This window comes from Hibiscus syriacus, unplaced genomic scaffold, assembly GCF_006381635.1.
Source record: "Hibiscus syriacus cultivar Baekdansim isolate YM2019G1 unplaced genomic scaffold, ASM638163v2 tig00112498_pilon, whole genome shotgun sequence".
In the NCBI taxonomy this organism is placed as follows: Eukaryota; Viridiplantae; Streptophyta; class Magnoliopsida; order Malvales; family Malvaceae; genus Hibiscus; species Hibiscus syriacus.
In genome coordinates, this window is record NW_024063347.1 from 703912 (window position 1) to 719354 (window position 15443).

At 36.4% G+C, this 15443-nt stretch overlaps 1 protein-coding gene across 2 annotated transcripts; it reads right to left on the bottom strand.

Annotated features, from left to right (window-relative positions):
* Positions 1-1202: 1202 nt before the first annotated feature.
* On the bottom strand, positions 1203-3557 carry LOC120180499 (G2/mitotic-specific cyclin-2-like). Of its 2 annotated transcripts, none has more exons than XM_039185813.1 (11): positions 3495-3557; positions 3271-3406; positions 2970-3029; positions 2832-2877; positions 2609-2749; positions 2401-2523; positions 2227-2316; positions 1924-2145; positions 1734-1832; positions 1441-1619; positions 1203-1353 (listed from the first exon to the last, which is right to left on the bottom strand). In XM_039185813.1, exons 1-11 carry the CDS (start codon positions 3547-3549, stop codon positions 1218-1220), a joined length of 1287 nt encoding a protein of 428 aa, XP_039041744.1. In that variant the 5' UTR covers positions 3550-3557; the 3' UTR covers positions 1203-1217. The 2 variants fall into 2 exon arrangements, with proteins under 2 accessions (XP_039041744.1, XP_039041743.1); XM_039185812.1 differs by having other exon boundaries at positions 2401-2526.
* Between the last annotated feature and the right edge of the window lie 11886 nt (positions 3558-15443).

A 15443-nucleotide genomic window follows, 5' to 3' on the forward strand; every position in this document is an offset into this window, starting at 1 on the left:
AGAGAAGTGATTTTTTAATAAAACCTAAAATAATGTTTACTTTTAAATCAGTGTTGACAAAGGTGATTGACGATCTAAGAATACAAGTCGACAGAGCACAACGAGGGAAACCAAATGGCATCGATGATGACATCTACGGTGGCTTGGATGACGACAAAATGAATAATATAAAGAGAGAGATGCGGTTGAAACTATAAAAATAGGTGAGAAATGCAAAAAATTGAGAAAAGGGGAATTTGAATACCCTAAACTTAGGGTTTATCATTTAACAAGTACTTGTACTTTTAGAAACTTACAAATCGACACCCAACTTTTACAAAATTAATAGTTAACCCTTAATTTAGGGTGTGATAACTCTTCCCCTTAAGAAAATTTCGACCTCGAAATTTTACTTGACCAAAAAAATATGAGAAAATTGTATCCTCATAGGCAATAATCTGAATAGGCTCATCCTCCTATGTCACAATAGGTCTCAGTTCAATATTCTAGACAAAAATAATATGGGACATATCAAAATTATAGCGCCTCAACATAGAGTTCCGAAAGACATTATGAATGCACTCAAACTTTGGTGAAAACCCAAACTGATATACAATTGATCCTACTCGACGTAGAATACGATAAGGTCCAACAAACATCGTGTTCAACTTGCCTTTTCGGTTAAATCTAAATACCTTCATCCACAAAGATAATTTTAGAAAACCTCTATCACCCACACTGAACTTGTTATCCATTCTTTTCATATCGACATAAGATTTGTGCCTAACAAACGTAACCTTAGGCTTAACCTTGATCAACCTGATTGTATCCTCGGGCTCTCGAACAAGATCATATTAATTATTCGAATGGTTTCATTTTGATCTCATTATAGTCAAACATCGTAAAAAAATTAATGGTAATGATGGTGCCACTATAAGGTAACGTCGCATTATCATTGGAAAAAGTATATCTAACGTTTGTGATGATTTTGAAAACGAAATAGTTAGATGACCAAAATGAAATAAAAGTGATAGTTGAGTGACTAAATATATAATTTAATTTTTAGAAATATACACGAAAGGAGGTGATTTGGATTAGTGAGAATCACAAAGGAATGAAATACCGAAGCACTTTTACAAATAATCAAATACACCATGGGCAGCAACTAGTGTTGCTGGGACAATCTCAAATCCTTAGGATGGATTTTTTATCAGTCAATGGCAACGCAGCAAACTGTGCTATTCCAAGAGAAAAGTTGGTGGCTCACTCTTTGCAGCATACCCGTACTTAGATGTACTGTACTTCCTCTGAACACCTGTAAGTTTACCTGTCCCCGCTTTCTGATGGAACCTAACCATCATTCTCGAGCATTCCCTAACATAACAAGAAATACTTTCACTTAGTTTCAACACAGCAAATACAACAAAAGTTGCATCTTTTCATAGCAACAAATAGACTTACATAAGCTGCTCTTCCGAGTAGGAAGTATACCACTCGCTGGTCTTGCTCCAATGCTTACACCCACTAAGGCTGCATTGGGCAGTGAAGATAGCTGCAGCAGCTAACAAAGATGGTGGGAACTTAAGCATTTCGTATTCGACAAATGAAAGCTCGATCATGAAGTATGACAGAAGCTCAAGCTGCAGGTTCAATAAAAATCACATTCATTTCATCAGAGACATTGTTGGACTAGGATGTATAATTAAATGCAAAAGGAAAAAAAAATATTGAACTTGTTCCTTCTCACCACCAACCTTCTTGTTTGATTGAGCAGCTTTTAGAAATCTCCTCATGAACACATACGGCGTAGGAACCGATAGATTGAATTGTAAGGAATTGATCATCAATTTCTCCTGCAAACATGGTGTAGGTATTGATCATCAACACTATTTCCAAGAGTCATCAAAGCATTACAGGAGAGAATAAAAAGGTCTGATTACTAACCATATCGAGCACTTCTTTCCTGGTGTAAGCCTTGTCAGAAATGAGAATAAGATCCTCGATAACAGGAACACAAACTTCTTCATATTTGCAGGCTAAAAGCATGGCTGTAATTCCAACCAGCTGGAGTTTCTTCCTCGTTATTTGCTTTATCGCTAGGAATCTATCGATTAGATTGACAGTCAGAAACAAGGTTTCCTCCATCAACTCAAACTTGTAGTGTACCTGGCATTCCATAATAATACTCATTAACCTCTATAACAAGGATGTAAGAACAACCAATACAATATATGCTTGCAGTCATACCTCTATCAACCAGTCAATGAGGATACCTCTCATCCTCTGGTTAATGTCATATTGGAGTTCCATATAATTTGGTGGAACACAACCAGCACACTGCATGCATCAAATCAACAAGTTGAGAGAATCAACCAAAACAGAAAAAATCATCTTTTTAAGCTGCAATTGAGAGTGAATCACCTCGGCTTTCTTGTAGAATTTGTATAAATCACCAATGTACTCAACAACTGCAAGTGAATTCGATATATCACAATTGTCAATGTCCAGAAGAGGATCTTCATCAAAGTCTTCCATTTCAACCTCCTGCTGCAGGGGAGACAAAGAATCATTACTATTCTCAAAAAGAAAAGAAAAAAGTGAAAAAACTAAGTAGGGTCTTGTTCGTTACCATCCTCTCAATCTCCTCCATCATGGCTTCTGTGTGTTGTACAAACATTGGTACATCCTGATCCTGGTCATCCACATCGATGATGCTGCAGTCGTCAGGTTCATTTGGAACTGACACGGACTGGATTGGTTTCTTAGTTTCCTGTTAATGTAATTAACCACGTAAATCATGCGACTGAATAATTGCGGATAATACCAAAATTTTCAGTTGTAAAAAATAGTACCTCAGGTTTCAGTTGTTGCTTGTTAGCCATCTGGGCAGCAAACTTCCTGAAAAGAAAAAGAATCATAAGCAAAATGGATCGAGAAGAACATATATTTTGGCAATACAAAACATCATTAAACTAAAACAAGCTACTAACCTAGTAACTGGTCTATGTTGAGGTATGGGTGGTGGGATTTTACCACAAACTGCATTTCTTATGAAAAGATTAAAAAATGGATAAAGATTACCAATACTTCAATTTCATGCTCTTGAGAGACAGAGCAATAGGAAAATAATTTTTTCCAAAAAAAATGAAGAAAAAGTCGTGTTTTTGGACCATTGAATTATCCAGAGAAGCAAACACCCAATCCTCAAAATCAATAGTTAATTCAGAAAGATCTAATTTTCTTTCGGTTCTCAGCAACAATACAGATAAATTTTAATCATAAAGTACTCACTCAGATAGAGGTCTCTTGCTGACAGCACAACGGTGAGGTCGGCCTTCAACTAGGTTCGGATTAATAGTTCTCAATGCTCTTCGATTCTGCCCAATCACCGTCACGAACTTGCCTCCTTCTCCGGCACGTAAACCCCCTTTTTCCCAAAAGAAAAATCTTTTAGTACTTTAAATAAAAATATATATTATTTAACATCAAAAGAAAGATTACAGAAAATGAATCACCTTGAAGACTTGAGGGTCCGATGACTCCAGGATTGTTCTCGTCGGATCCGGCCATTTTCCCCACTGTTTACAAAGGGCCGTGCAAAAGGATAAGAATCCCCTTAAGATAAACATCCCCAAACAATCATCGAAGACCATCAAGACACCCCCTTTCAATCCAAAATTAAATCAATCCCTTCCTCTTTTTTCTTCTTATTTTCGTTTAAATATTTAAAAGAACATTGAAAGAAATCAGTAAAGACCCGACAAAGAAAGAAGATTAAAACAAAAATCAGAAAATTTCAATAACCTCTATGAGAAAAGCTTCCTCGTTTCTTTTGAAGCAGAGATGTCTTACAAAGAACTGAGATTTGAGGGTGAAGAATGAAGAACAATGGACTTGTATCTTCGTCTTCTTGATTCAGGCAGACCTTTTGACAGAGGAAGAAATGAAAGAAATGAGAATGCAATGAGCATATGGACATCGCACATTGTCGGCATTATCTTTATTTTCAAAACCAACTGCCAGCAAAAACTAGCCGTTTGATTTCTAGATTAACATTTCAAAGTTCAACGGCTATATTTTGCCATGTGCTTTCAAATTTTCTTCTTTTAGTTTCTATTATGCAATTCCAACTTTAACCTCAAAAAAGTTAATACAAATTATATTTTTTTATAAATAGAGTTAGAGACTATTTTACTTTGATTTATTCATTTTACCCAAAATTTATCTATCTAATATTTTGTCACGTTGATAATGAATTTTGTCACGTTGACTATTTTATATTTATTTACCCAAAGTTTATCTAATTTACGATGTACTAATATTCTACCACGTTGACTGCTCTCGACCGCCGAGGATGGATTATACATTTTTTAGTTATTAGGTATAGTGGAAAAGTCAGCTAACTACTAAATATTTTCCTTTAATTAATATTTTATTATGTAAAAATGATATATCGTCTTAACATATAATATTAATATGAAATATTGCTGATGCATATTATTTTTCTATATTTTTAAAAAAGAATATTTTTAAATTTAGAGAAAATTCCTTTAAAAGAAATCTTTATATGTTCTCCATCAAATAAAGGTTTGAGATCATACCTTTTCGAGATCATAGATTTATTTAATGAAACATAATTGTTTTCAATTCAAGGTTTAGATTTATTTAGAAGTATATATATATACTTTAACTTGGATGACCACGCGTTCCTATACATTAGGAAATATTAATATCGTTTTCATAGACCGATCTGAAAATATCTGTACATTTGAGTGATTAGTAAGATCACTAACTGGAATTCTACACTAGAATAGGACTGAGCTAATATAGCTACTGAACTTGGACCGCCTTATGCAATGATCTGTGTAAAAACCTAAGTAATAACATTTTTAAAGTGAAGCTTTGAAATGGTTCTATGATTCCATGGCTGCCTTATTTAGGGACTCTAATTAGAATTGCCCTTATAAGGCTTCTTAGATAAGTACTGTGTATGAGCCACATGAAGAACTCCAAAATGAAATGTTGTTAAAGGTTGTCCTAGTACTCCTACTTTGAAATTCAAAACGATATGCAATTTATTTAAAAACAAAGTGGTACTTACAAGTTACAACCACTTGAAGCAAGGTCATAAACACATAGAAGTTGTTGACCAATTTATTTAAAAAGTATATGGACTAATTTAGTAATTTTACCATTTATTTTTTTAACAATTGTTGCACCGAATTTTGACAATTTCTGTTCGGTGCTGACTAATTCCATTCGATGCTGACAAATGCAATTCGATATTGACTTTCAACAATCTCCCACTTGAAGATTTGATTGGAACAATCATATCTTCACATCATTCTTTCTACCTTGTACTATCATGTTGCTTACGTCTTTGACAAGCCACAAGAGGATCGACACCAAGTAAATTTATCAGCATTGATCGCCTTCATCATGAAATCTGCTATGTTGTCTTTGGTATGGATTTTCTGCATATCTACCGTCCCTTCTTCCACCTTTTCACGAATGAAATGGTATTGAACTCATATGTGTTTTGTCCTTGAATAAAATGTTGGATTCCTTACTAGATGTAAGGCGCTTTGACTGTCACAAAACAAAAAGACATACTTTTGATTGTGCCCAAGCTCCTCCAATATCATCTTCAACCAAATTGCTTCTTTACTAGCTTGTGTAGCTGCTACATAATCTGCTTCTGTTGTGGATATAGCCACAACTCACTGCAATTTTAAAACCCAACTTACAACTCCACCAACAACTTTAAACACATATCAAGTAGTAGATTTACTTTTATCCAAATCCCCTGCATAGTCAGAATCGACATACCCATTGATAAGTAAGTTTGATCATCTGTAACATAAAGTAACATTTGAGGTCCCTTTGATGTATCTCAGGATCCTCTTTACTGTATTTCAATGCTCTTTGCCTGGATTCTCCATGTACCGACTAACCACTCTCACTGCTTGTGTAATGTCTAGTCTTGTGCATATCATAGCTAACATTAAACTTCCCACTGCTGATGTATACGACACTCGAGACATCTCCATCCTCTCTTCTTCATTGCTGGGACTCATATTGGAGGATAATTTGAAGTTAGTAAGAAGAGGGGTAGAAATTGGCTTACAATCTTGCATGTTGAATCTTTGACAAGATCTTCTTCAAGTAATTCTTTTGTGAAATCCAAATCTTCATATTACTTCTGTCTCGGTGAATTTGCATCCCTAGAATCTTGTTTGCTTATCTCAAGTCCTTCATTTCAAATTCCCTAGCCAGTTGTGCCTTCAATTCTCAATATGATATTTGTTGGGTCCTGCAACCAACATATCATCCACATACAACAACAATATAACAAAATCGTTATCACCAAACCTCTTGAAATAAACACAAGGGTCTACATTAAGTCTATTGTATCCAAGACACATAATGAAGGAATCAAATCTCTTATACCAACACCTCGGCGCCTGCTTTAGAACGTACAGAGATTTGTTCATCCTGCAAACCAAATTCTTCTTTTCTTTTTCTTCAAAACCTTCAAGCTGGAGCATGTAAATCTCTTCTTCAAGATTTCCATGAAGAAAAACTATTTTAACATCTAGCTGCTCTATATGTAAGTTCAATGTAGCACACATTGCCAAGACTAATCAAACTGTTGTTAGTTGAACCACAGGAGAAAAGATTTCATTGAAATCAATACCTTTTTTTTAGTATATCCTTAACCATCGGTCTTGAACGATACCTCTCCACTTGATCGTCAATATTTCGCTTGATTTTGAAGACCCATTTGTTACCAATTAGCTTCCTTCCTTGTGGTAGTGGCACAAGGTCCCATGTATTATTTTTATGAAGGGTTTCAATTTCTTCTTGCATCGTCATCAGCCACAGTGAAGCATCTGAGTTGTTTATTACCTCCTGGTATATTGATGGCTCACCGTATTCTGTTAAAAGGCAGTATGCAATATTTCCTTTTATAACATAATATGAGTGCCAATTGGGACGTCTTCTCACGCGATCTGATTGACGAATTGTTGGAGTTTCAAAAGAATCTCATTGTTCAAACTTTTTCCCCCACATGTATCTGTGTAGTCTCTGAATTTTCAGCGCTATCATCTTCTCTTTTCTTTGTAGTTTATCTTCTATAAAGATAACATCCCTGCTGATGATCACTTTACGGGCAGTGGGATCCCACAAACGATACCCCTTACACCATCAGTATACCCCAAGAATTTGCATTTCCTGGATTTTTTATCCCATATCATTCTAGTTGTCTTATTCTCCTCGATGATTAACATTACTTCATCTGCTAATGCTAGATGAAAGTTTTCCATAGTATTCCCGTCCATTTCGATACATTTGTTGTCATCTGTGAAATTTACCGGTCTTTCACTGATAGCTTCTAGACAACCGTCTTTCCTCGGGATGACCTTCATTTTCAATTTTCACAATGAAAAAAATCTCCCGTTGAACTTTTCGATATCAAATTTCGTTGTCATAACTTCTATTACGGATAGCTCATACTATTTCACTATCGTGAAGAGTTCTTTGTAACCTTCAAAGAATGTGTAATACCTTCTTATTTTTTTATGTTGGAGGATCCACCTTTTGGTGACAACCACAAAGATAATAAGTAGATATTATACACTCAAATCTAGCTCTGATACCAATTGTTGCGTAATACGACTATCAGATATAGTAAAATCGCAACTGATAATTTGAGCAAATAAAAATAAAGATAAAGAAGACACAAATTTTACGTGGAAACCCTTAAATAATATAGAGTAAAAACCACGGGCAAACTGTAGAAGAATTTCACTATGAGAAAATAGGAATTACAACTTCTCTTGATCTAACAAGGAGAAAAGAATGATAATTCTCTCTTAATAAAAATGAGAAAACAACTCTCAAGAAAACTCTCTAAATTCTTTAGTATTGGGAGAAATCTAGAATGATTTGGGATGGTTTTGAAGCTAAATGGGTTAGAGTATTTATAGTTAAAGATTAAGGATTAATCTTGTAAATATCCTAAAGTAAAGGGACTTGTTTAATAATTTTACCATTTATGTTTTTCAATAATTGTTGTTTTGACAATTTCTGTTTGGTGTTGACTAATTTCATTCGGTGCTGACAAATGTAATTCAGTGCTGACTTTCAACAGAAGTAATATTATATTATACATATATGAATCAGCTGAATCCACAGACTTGTTTTCACCATCTTGTGTCTTGCCAAGATCCTCACGGATCCTTCCTCCTTTATGGGTCCTATTCTGGACCTTCTGCCCCATATTCATTGGAGTGTCTGTCGTCGGCCACTTCACTGGGTCTAGCTGCAGCTATTGATACATAAATCCCCGGAGAAAATTTGCAATCCACGACAGCGATGAAAGTGTTGGGAAATAAACGAGTACGAGTATTTTCCCTATAACCAGATTAGTTAGAATGCGAAATAAAAACGGAAAAATAATACCCAAAATAGATAACGGAGTTCAACCAAATATGCCTACGTCTCCAGCCTGCTGCAGATATTTTATTAAGAGAGAAAATTTATAGGTGTTTACAAAACAATCACTACTTATAAGAAAGCTCTCTAGTATTGGGAGAAAGAAATGATTTGGGATTTTGGGATGATTTTGAAGCTAAATGGGATAGGGTATTTATAGTTCAAGCTTGATGATTAATCTTATAAATACCCTAAAGTTTAATGACTCAATTTGGTGATTATCCCTTTCCAATTTTCCACAAAATTTGCTGCCCACATTGAAAAAAATCAGCCACCGGCTGCTGCCACATTTTGTTGAATTCTTCAGTCTCCCCACGTGTTTTTTACTCTCAACAATCTCTCACTTGAAGACTGATTTTAATCTGTCTTCACTCCTTGATCAATGCAGCAGCATTTCTAGTCTTGTTATTCTAACATGCCAACTGAAGCTGAACACAACTTCAGTTTGTCTGTGGTCACTGTCTTTGTCAACATGTCTATTGTATTTTGAGCTCCACTGATCTTTTCAAGTTTCAAAATCCCATTTTCCAGAAGAGACCGGATAAAATGATATCTCAATTATATGTGCTTCGTCCTGGAATGAAAAGACGGATTCTTCGCTAGATGGATAACACTTTGACTGTCACAATACAAGACATTGTTTTCTTGTTTCTTGCCTAACTCTTCCAAGAAACTTTGGAGCCAAACCATCTCTTTGTTGGCTTCTGTAATAGCGATATATTCTACTTCAATTGTGGAGAGAGCAACTATCTTCTGTAGTTGAGAAACCCAACTCACTGCAGTTCCTCCTAGAGTATAGACATACCTTGTAGTGTTTCTTCTGATGTCGACATTTCCGGCTAAGTCAGCATCTACATAACCTGTCAGTATCGTATCTCCACCTTTGAAACAAAGTTCTTTGTTTGTGGTACCTCACAGATATCTAAGGATCTATTTGACTACTTCCAGTGTACCTTGCCCGGATTATTCATACCTGCTAACAGCTCCCACTGCATGAGCAATATCTGGTCTGGTACAAAAGATGGCATACATCAGACTTCTAATTGTTGAGGCATACGACACCTTCACCATGTGTGCACGTTCTTCCTCATTCTTTGGTGATGTTCTTTAGAGAGTCTAAAATGAACACCTAAAGGTTACTTACTGGTTTAGTATCTTGCATGTTGAACCTATTGAGTACTTTGTTGATATACTCCGCCTGTGATAATATCAAAGTCCCCGACTTTGTGTCTCTCTTAATCCTCATCCCAATAATATGGTTTGCAGCGCCCAGATCCTTCATGGAAAATTGCTTTGACAATTTTTGCTTCAAGTGTATAATCTCTTGCATGTTTGAGCCTGCAACGAGCAAGTTATCAACATACAATAATAAAATAATGAAGTTGTTGTCGAACCTCTTGATGTAGCAACAATAATGCTTGGCATCTGGTAAAACCACTGCTACTCATGAAGCTATCGAACTTCTTGTACCACTGTCCAGGAGTTGGTTTTAAACCATACAATCTCTTCTTCAACCTGCATACCAGGTTTTTCTTGCCTACCTCTATGAAGCCTTCTGACTGCCTCATATAGATTTCTTCCTCCAAATCACCATGAAGGAAAGATGTATTTACATCTAACTGCTCAAGATGTAAATTTTTTGCATCTTCTTTTTAATGAAAACCTTTGCAACCAATCTTGCTTTGTAGCGTTTGCTCTCATTGTGCTATTCTTTGATCCTGTAAATCCACTTGTTATGGAGTGATTTCTTGTCTGGTGGTAATTCAGCTAATTCCCACGACTGATTTGACATAAGCGAGTCCATCTCATCTTTCATGGAAGACTCCACTTGACTGAATCCTCCACCTGCATTGCTTCATCATAGCACTCTGGTTCACCATTGTCAGTCAGCAACAAGTAGTGCAAAGAAGGCGAATAACGCTGGGTTGGTTTAGGAATTCTGGAGGAGCGTCTCAGTTCTGGTGTGTCTGGTTCTTCTTGAACTGCTTCAGGACTGATCTGAACATCATTTCCAGAAATCTCCTCAAACTCAGTAAATTCCTTTGTTTCAGCTTCGTTATTGGAGCTACTTGATTCTACAGTTGACCTGTCTTTATACATCACATTCTCATTGAAAATGACATCTCTGCTTCTGATGATCTTTCGATTTTCGTAGTCCCAAAACCGGTAACCGAACTCATCACCACCATAACCAACAAAACACATTTATTGGACTTGGCGTCAAGTTTACTTATTTCAACAAATTTATGTGTACATAAGAAATACAACCAAACACTTTTAAGTGTGAAAGGTTTATTTCTTCTTGCTCCAAACTTCCTCTGGTATTCTGGCATGTATCCTCATGTTTCTGGCACGTTCATTCAGAGTTCTATTCATGCACTCTGCTACACCATTCTGCTGCGGTGTCATAGGAGCTGTTGTCTCCATCTTGAACCCATTGTTTGTGCAGTAATCTCTGAATCTATTATTTCTGTACTCTCCTCCATTGACAGACCTCAACCACTTGACTTTCAAACCAGTCTCATTTTCCACTATGGCCTTCCATTTTCTGAATTATCAAAGATTTGATTTCTTATTCAGAAAATAAACTCACACATTCCTCATAGAATCATCGATGAAAGTGACATAATATAATGAGCCTGCAAGAGATAGAACTGGAGATGGTCCCCATACATCAGTATGAACCAACTCTAACTTTCTTGCCTTGGGTGTCTTGTAAATCTTTGCAAAACCGATTTTCTTTTGTTTTCCAAAGATGCAATCTTCACATGGTCCGACATCTACATTCTTTAGATCCGACAGCTTCCCTTTTGACAAAAGTGTCTTCATCCCTTTCTCGCCATATGGTCAAGCCTTTGGTGCCATAGGTTTGATTTTCCATCAGCATCTGCTGTAGTGAGGTTACATAGAGAGTATCAGTCTTCTTACCACGAGCAATAACGAGTGCTCCTTTGGTAATGTTCAATTCACATCCTGAAAAGGTTGTACTATATCCTTCTTCATCAAGCTGTCCTACAGAAGTTGAATTTCTTTTGAGACCAGGAATATGTCTCACATCTTTCAGCGTCCAGGTGGTCTGGTTTGGCAGCTTTAATCGGATGTCTCCTTTTCGACAATCTTCAAGGTTTCATCATCAGCTAGATGAACCTTCCAAAAATCATCACTGACATAGTTCTCCATGATTTCTTGGCATGGGGTGGAGTGGAAAGATGCCCCTGAATCCAAGATCCATGATTCAATTGGACTGTTGACACTTAGAATCATGGCATCACATATCTCCTCTGTCATATTGGCAGATTCTTATGCGTCGGTATCTTTCTTTAATGCCCGACATTCTCTTTTAAAGTGACCCTTCTTGCCACAATTATAACATGTAAAATCTTTCTTTCCGTTCTTGATTTTCCCATTTTGATTTCGATCTGGCACGATTTGAATTTCTTTCTGAAGTTCTCCCTTGGACTCTGTGTGCAAGGCTGAGGAGCTTGATGCTTCACCCGATTCTCTCCGTCGAATTTCTTCACTCAATACCAAATCCGAACATCATCAAATTTCAATTTGTTATTTCCCGACGAGCTGCTGACTGCTGTAACAGTAGCATTCCAACTGTCTGGTAGAGATGATAAGAGAATTAAAGCTCGAACTTCATCATCGAATTCAATTTCCACATAACTCAACTGGGTTGTGATTGTGTTGAGTTCATTTAGGTGTTGAGCCACTGATGCCCCTTCCGCCATCCGCAAATTGAATAATCGCCTCATCAAGTAAACTTTGTTTGAGGCCGATGGCTTCTCATAAATACTAGAGAGAGCCACCATAAGACCCGCCGTGGTCTTTTTCTTTGCTATGTTGAAAGCAACATTGCAGGATAACGTCAGTCGGATAACTCCGAGGCTTGTTTATCGAGAAGAGCCCAATCTTCATTCTTCATGCCCTTTGGTTGTTTTCCTGTGAGAGGCTGATATAGATTTTTCTGGTACATAAAATCTTCAATCTGCATCTTCTAAAAGCCAAAGTCTGCACCATCAAACTTTTCAATTTTCACATTCCCTTCGTCTACAGCCATCGCTCCCACTCGAATCTGGCTTCGTTTGGATCGTTTCTGACAATTTTTACGAACCACCGTGTATTAGAACACCTCCATCAACAAATTGTATTGCCGTCAATTTTTTTATTATTCACGTGAATAGTAATGAATAGTAACCTCGCAAAAAAATTGACAAAATTCACAACCAAAAACTTTGATTACCAGTCTTCATTCTTCATGCCCTTTGGTTGTTTTCCTGAGAGAGGTTGATATAGATTTTTCTAGTACATAAAATCTTCAATCTGCATCTTCTAAAAGCCAAAGTCTGCGCCATCAAACTTTTCAATTTTCACATTCCATTCGTCTACAGCCATCGCTCCCACTCGAATCTGGCTTCGTTTGGATCGTTTCTGACAATTTTTGCGAACCACCATGTATTAGAACACCTCCATCGACAAATTCGTATCGCCGTTAATTTTTTTATTATTCACGTGAATAGTAATGAATAGTAACCTCGCAAAAAAATTGACAAAATTCACAACCAAAAACTTTGATTACCAGTTATTTGGAAATAAACGAGTACGAGTATTTTCCCTATAACCAAATTAGTTAGAATGTGAAATAAAAGCAGAAAAATAATACCCAAAATTGATAATGGAGTTCAGCCAATTATGCCTACGTCTCCGGACTGCTGCAGATCTTTTACTAAGAGAACAAAACATTCATTACTCACAAGAAATCTCTCTAGTATTGGGAGAAAAAATGATTTGGGGTTTTAAAATGATTTTGAAGCTAAATGGGATATGATATTTATAGTTGAAGCTTGAGGACTAATCTTATAAATACCCTAAAGTTTAATGACTTAATTTGGTGATTATCTCTTTTCAATTTTCCAAAAAATTGGCTGCCCACTTTGACAAAAATCAACCACCGGCTGCTGCCACATTTTGTTGAATTCTTCAGCCGCCCTAAGTGTTTTTTACTTTCAATAGAAAGTCCAGTGATCCCGAAAGCTCCGGAGATCAAGAACCCGGCTACAGAACTGGCAATGAGAAGAGCGGAAGGGACCAAAACTGGGCTGAAAATCAGGAAAATTGGCGCCTTGATAGCAATGCTAATGAGGGATCTAATAAAGCTCATACTAGAAAGCAAGAGAATGGTGCCAACTATAGGAATGAGAGTGGAAACTGTAAGAACTTTTGAAGTGGAGGGACCTAATAAAGCTCATACCAGAAAGCAAGAGAAGGGTGCCAACTATAGGAAGGAGAGTGGCAACTGTAACAACTTTTGATGTGGAGAATACCATTTTCACGGAAGTGGTACTTCATTTTATCTATTCGGTGGAGTTGTTGGCGGTGCTCAGCTATGACTAAAGCTTTAGAGGCTGGTTTTGTTTTTTTCTTGGCTCACTGGAAAGAGTGTAAAGATGAGGGAATGAGTTGATGAGTTCTGAATTTAAGAAACAAAGGGGCTGACGCGTGGAGTTTTGTGACAGTTGTTTGATAGATAGTGTAATATGGTCTGCAGAATGCATTTTCTTTTCAATTTTCCAATCTGAGAAAATAAACAGCAGTGTCCAGTGTCCTATCCAATGTTGTGTTGATCAAGTATTAATTGCTTGGTTATTGGAAGAATAAAAAAATCTAGGGTAAATTATGCGAATAGTCCCTATATTTTCAGCCTGACCGATTTTGATCATCAATTTAAAAATTAAAGAGAAATAATCCTTAATTTATCGATATATTCAATTTTAATCCTCTGTCGCTAACTTCCATTAACCTTTAACGGAATTATTACGTTGCAATTAAAAATTAAAAAATCACGTGCTCTTCCTCCTCCTCCATAACCTGTAAACGATAATAAGAAACCAAAATTGAAGCAGTTTCACGCTCCAACTCAAACAAACAAAACCCAGAAACGAGAACAATAAAAAAAACTCAAACAAATCCAAATGAGTTTGGTTAGTTGTGATAGAAAATATGATTCAAATATGAATCCATACTGAAGTGAAAGGTACATCAAATCCTTGAAACAAGAGCTTGCAAAATCCAAGCAGTCCGGAAAGAATATGCATGATTCGTTGTTTACTCAGACTAGAAAGTTGGAGAAAACAAAGGTTTCACTCAAAGAATCCAGGCAAGAAATCGAATTCTTGCTCGAGACCTCACCTGTTGTTGCTTCACACAGGTCCATAGGTGATGACCATTCTTTGGTCGAATCCCTCGAGTATGAGCTTCGATTGGTTAAAGCAAACTTGGCTATATCACAAGAGAAGGCTAAGAATCTAACCACCTTGGAAGCCTAGGAGAACGACAAGAAAGCCATGAATGATTTAGCTATGGCATTGAATGAAGTGTGGAAGCCTAGGAGAATGACAAGAAAGCCATGGATGATTTAGCTATGGCTTTGAATGAAGTGTAGAAGCCTAAGAGAAGAACAAGAAAACCATGGATGATTTAGCTATGGCATTGAATGAAGTGATTATTGAATCGAACCAAACCAAAGATAAGCTCTCATTAACAAAGGAAGAGCTTAATACGACAATACGCGAAGTTGATGAATTTAAGGTGAAGCTAAAGAATGTGGAGGAACCATGCATGGAAGAGAAGAGAGAAGTTAGTCGACAAAAGAACATTGCGACGAGATTAAGGTTAGAGGCTTAGGAATGTCGCGCAAGAAGAGTAAAAAACATTGCATAAATCACTTAAAAGAAGTTGAGAAACAATCAATAGATCCAAGAAAGAGATTCAGAGACTAAGGGACATAGTGAAACAGACCTTAAATAAAGAAAATGTAGCTCCAAATGATTTTTAAGATTTTCCAAATGATTTTCTAAGTATATTCGATAGAATTATTCGAATATCAAAACATTACTCCAAATCTTTCAAAGATCATTTTTAATCCTTACTCAAAGTGTAAAATTAAGTTTTAATCTTAAAAC